Genomic DNA, 3612 nt, shown 5'->3' on the forward strand with positions numbered 1-3612 from the left:
ATGTGGTGCTGAGGAATTGAACCCAGAGCTTCATGTATAGGAGGCAAACAGGGAATATCCCAATACAAACACTCTACCTTTAGGCCACATTTTCAACCCTTTCTGATGTCACAGAGACCATGAGTAGGACAAGAATTCACATTGAGGGGCTGGGGATATGGCCTAGTGGCAAGAGTGCTTGCCTCGTATACATGAGGCCCTGGGTTCGGTTCCCCAGCACCACATATACAGAAAAAGGCCAGAAGTGGCCCTGTGGCTCAAGTGGCAGAGTGCTAGCCTTGAGCAAAAAGAAGCCAGGGACAGTGCTCAGGCCCTGAGTCCAAGCCCCACGACTGGCAAAAAAAAAAAAAAAGGAAAAAAAAAAGAATTCACAGTGAATCATATTTTTATTTCACATAAAATTTTGACCATTCCCAAGAGGATCACTATTCCAATGAGTGTTAATGTGGGACTGATATCCTAACATCAAATTGGAAAGTCACTCTTCTATTGAAGAAGCCATAGCCTCGGCATTTGCTGCCTGTTCTTCCTGTAATGCTTCTTGATACAGTGAGGCGATGCGACTTGGGTCGATTCCACTGTTCTTGGCCCAGTGCTCGAATACTTGCATTGGCGTCGTCTCAGCATACGCCCGTGGGCCCCACCGGAACTCGTAGCCAGTGGTGTCACTGTGGACCACCTGATGACACTCTAGGTACTTCTCGATCACAAAGTCTTCCCTAAGCAGTTTCCTTGGTATCCCATAAATGAAGTGCTCCGCATCAGGATATATATCCATTTTCTCCAGCACCTGCCAGATAGCTTCTTCCGTGGCACGGCCACCCTCCGTAAATACAATGCCCAGAATGATTATCAGTAGCCCTGTCTTGGGCATGCCCTGCACGTGGCTCAGAATGCCATCGTAAGTGATCCCTGCTGCTATAACAAGCATACGAGTATGGAAGAAGGGGTCGGCCTCCCTTAACTCAATACCAAAAAGAAGTTGAGTGCACCAAGAAGCTTTCTCTAAGATCATGGTGAAGTATCTCCGGTACTCTCCGGTGATGCGACTCAGCAAATCGACATCACTCACGGGCTGGCATGAATTATAATTCTCTAACAGGAAAGGCACCAATGCCAGTGCCTCGTTCTGCAGGGCCAGCTGCAACACCTCGTCATTCTGGACGCGCAACGCCTCCCTGTTCTGATTGCACAGTTCCTCAGTTGTCCTCCTAACTATGGCACCAATGAGCCTCACTAGTGCTTCCCTTAGGTTGGGGGCTGTCAGGAAAGAGGAAGCCTCCTCCTCCTCCTCCTCCTCCTCCTCCTGGGGGGTTTGCTCCTCCTCGGGGCCTGTGGCCTCCATTTGGGCCTGAAGGACATCCTCAGGCTCAGGGGGGGTATGTGGCATCATCGTGACCCTTCTAGATGTTAATCAAAAGGGTGGAGAGCAGCTCAGGGATGACTCCTAGGCCTGTGGGAGAGAAAGCAGGGAAGCAGTTTCAGCTGAAAAGGTTCCTCCTGGCAGCCTGCTTAGGACTTTTTCCCCAGTCCTGGGCCTTGGACTCAGGGCCTGAGCACTGTCCCTGCCTTCTTTTTGCTCAAGGCTAGCACTCTACCTCTTCAGCCACAGCACCACTTCTGGCTTTTTCTGTTTATGTGGTGCTGAGGAATAGAACCCAGGGCTTCATGCATGCTAGGCAAGCACTCCACCGCTAAGCCACTTTCCTACCCCTTGCTTAGGACTGATTCCTGGATTTTCCCTTTGGTGTTTCATGGCCTCATAGATTCCTGTCTCCTCTTATGACTGTTGCCTGAAGGCTAAGAGTCAGGGAACACTCAACAAGGCACAAGGTGCTAAGTGAGTCTCTGAGGAGCTGGTGGGGAGGGTAGTGCTGGGTAATGGGGAGTTCTGGAGGGGGGGTGGCGAATGAAGCCTATGGTATGGTTTCAGCATCTGCACCTCCATCTTAAATTCTGAGCAGCAGAGAAAGGGCTGCTGGATCGCATGAGGACAGCACTTCAGGCCAAGGCCTTTGCCTCCTGCTCCCTGGAGTAGCCACAGGCAGTGAGTCAGGCCTCTGTCCCCCTTGCACCCCAGCATGCAAGGCCAACATGGGGCCTCCAGGCCTGACAGTAAGGAGGAGGTATACTACAAGTTCCTGAATGTTCTGCAATAGGCAGCCTCTACTGAACTCACTCTAGGCCCCTAAAGTTCCCCTGGAGATGTGTGGCTTTTTCTCTGCTGGCCTGGGGCACAACAGTCTCACAACTGGTGTCCAGATCCTTCTAATGCAATAAAAGGCCAAGAGAGGTCATCACGCGTGACCAGGGGCAAAGGTGACCACAGGTCGTATGGGCCGTGTGGGTGGAGGACTGGCTCAGTGTTCACCTGTTAAATGTCAGGTTAGGATCTTCCCTATGAGCACCTGAGGCCACAATCCCAAATCCAGAAACTTATTTCTCTGAGAAAACCTAAAGATTTATGGGGAGACAAATGCATGTATGATGTCTAGGCTTTTTGTAAGTAAAGGAAGCAAGGATGGCAGTAAAGTCCCATGTGTATGAATGGAGGTGTTGTACTTCTCACCTTGCCTGCAGATTGGTTCTGCATACTCCCTCCTGTTGGCCACGTTGTTCCAATTCTTTCTGTCACTCTGACGCCTCTGCTAGTAGGTTTCTGGGAGACAAGGATATAAACAGTTCATGTGAGCACGCTAGCAAACATTTCTCAAAGCTGATGGAGTGGGATCCAGGGCTTTCTTTTTTGTGGGATCTCCCAAGGTATTCACAATCACTCTTCACAAGGTCTGTAACTTTTTCCTCGTTTGATCTGCATCTGTACCTTGCAAGTCAAGTCTAAGGCCATGTCTATCATTTTCCTCACCCCCCTGCCGATCCTGAGAAAGCACGGGCATCATTTCTTCCCCACTGTGGTACCTGGAGCCGCTCTGACTTACAATGTAAGTCCTTTCCCTACATCTTGAAAAGGATCTGCTGGTCTACTCTCAGGGCTTTGCTTGGCAGAGGACATCTTCAGACCAAGCTTTACTCTTCCAGGAAATGAGCCTGAGTGAACGTCAAGGTCACCTGAATGGAGGCATGCTGTGCTAGGCCTCCCAAGCATAATGAGTTGTGTAAAGGTCTACCTGTGATCTGCCCTCCATTATCCAGGTATTCCTACCTAAATCCTCCCCTTGAATCCAATCAGAAGTCCCACACCTCTCGATATGGTTCACCTCCCACAAGCTGGACGAAGATCAGGACTGAATCTGAAAAGAAGGGCAAGTTACCCATCCTTGAGGTTCTCTGACATCTCACCTTGACTTCATAGAGGAATTACCCCATCCCTTAGATAGAGAAACAAAGACTCATTGTTTCATCACCTCATCTGAGGCTTCCCACTGCATGAGTGAGTGCCAGGATTTCTAGGCCAATCCCAGGTGCTCCTGAGTCTTCATGTTGAGAAGTCAGTGAGCATCTGGACCATTACTCTGATAAATTCAGGATTCTTCTGTTACCCTAATCCTTAACTCTTTATGACCTTGGAAGCTATGTATGGCATTGCCTACCTGGTCAGAAAGCACAGAGCCTGGGCTGGGGATATAGCCTAGTGGCAAGAGTGCCTGCCTC

At 49.8% G+C, this 3612-nt stretch overlaps 1 protein-coding gene across 1 annotated transcript; it reads right to left on the reverse strand.

Moving 5' to 3' along the window:
* Positions 1–478: 478 nt before the first annotated feature.
* Positions 479–1393, reverse strand: LOC125343168 (melanoma-associated antigen 10-like). The gene has a single exon (XM_048335434.1). It carries the CDS (start codon positions 1391–1393, stop codon positions 479–481), a length of 915 nt encoding a protein of 304 aa, XP_048191391.1.
* Positions 1394–3612: the final 2219 nt, after the last annotated feature.

This window comes from Perognathus longimembris, chromosome 28, assembly GCF_023159225.1.
Source record: "Perognathus longimembris pacificus isolate PPM17 chromosome 28, ASM2315922v1, whole genome shotgun sequence".
Lineage (NCBI taxonomy): Eukaryota > Metazoa > Chordata > Mammalia > Rodentia > Heteromyidae > Perognathus > Perognathus longimembris.

Excerpts from the sequence above, each read along its gene's own strand:
- LOC125343168 (XM_048335434.1), bottom strand. The coding sequence starts at position 1,393 with ATGATGCCACATACCCCCCCTGAGCCTGAGGATGTCCTTCAGGCCCAA.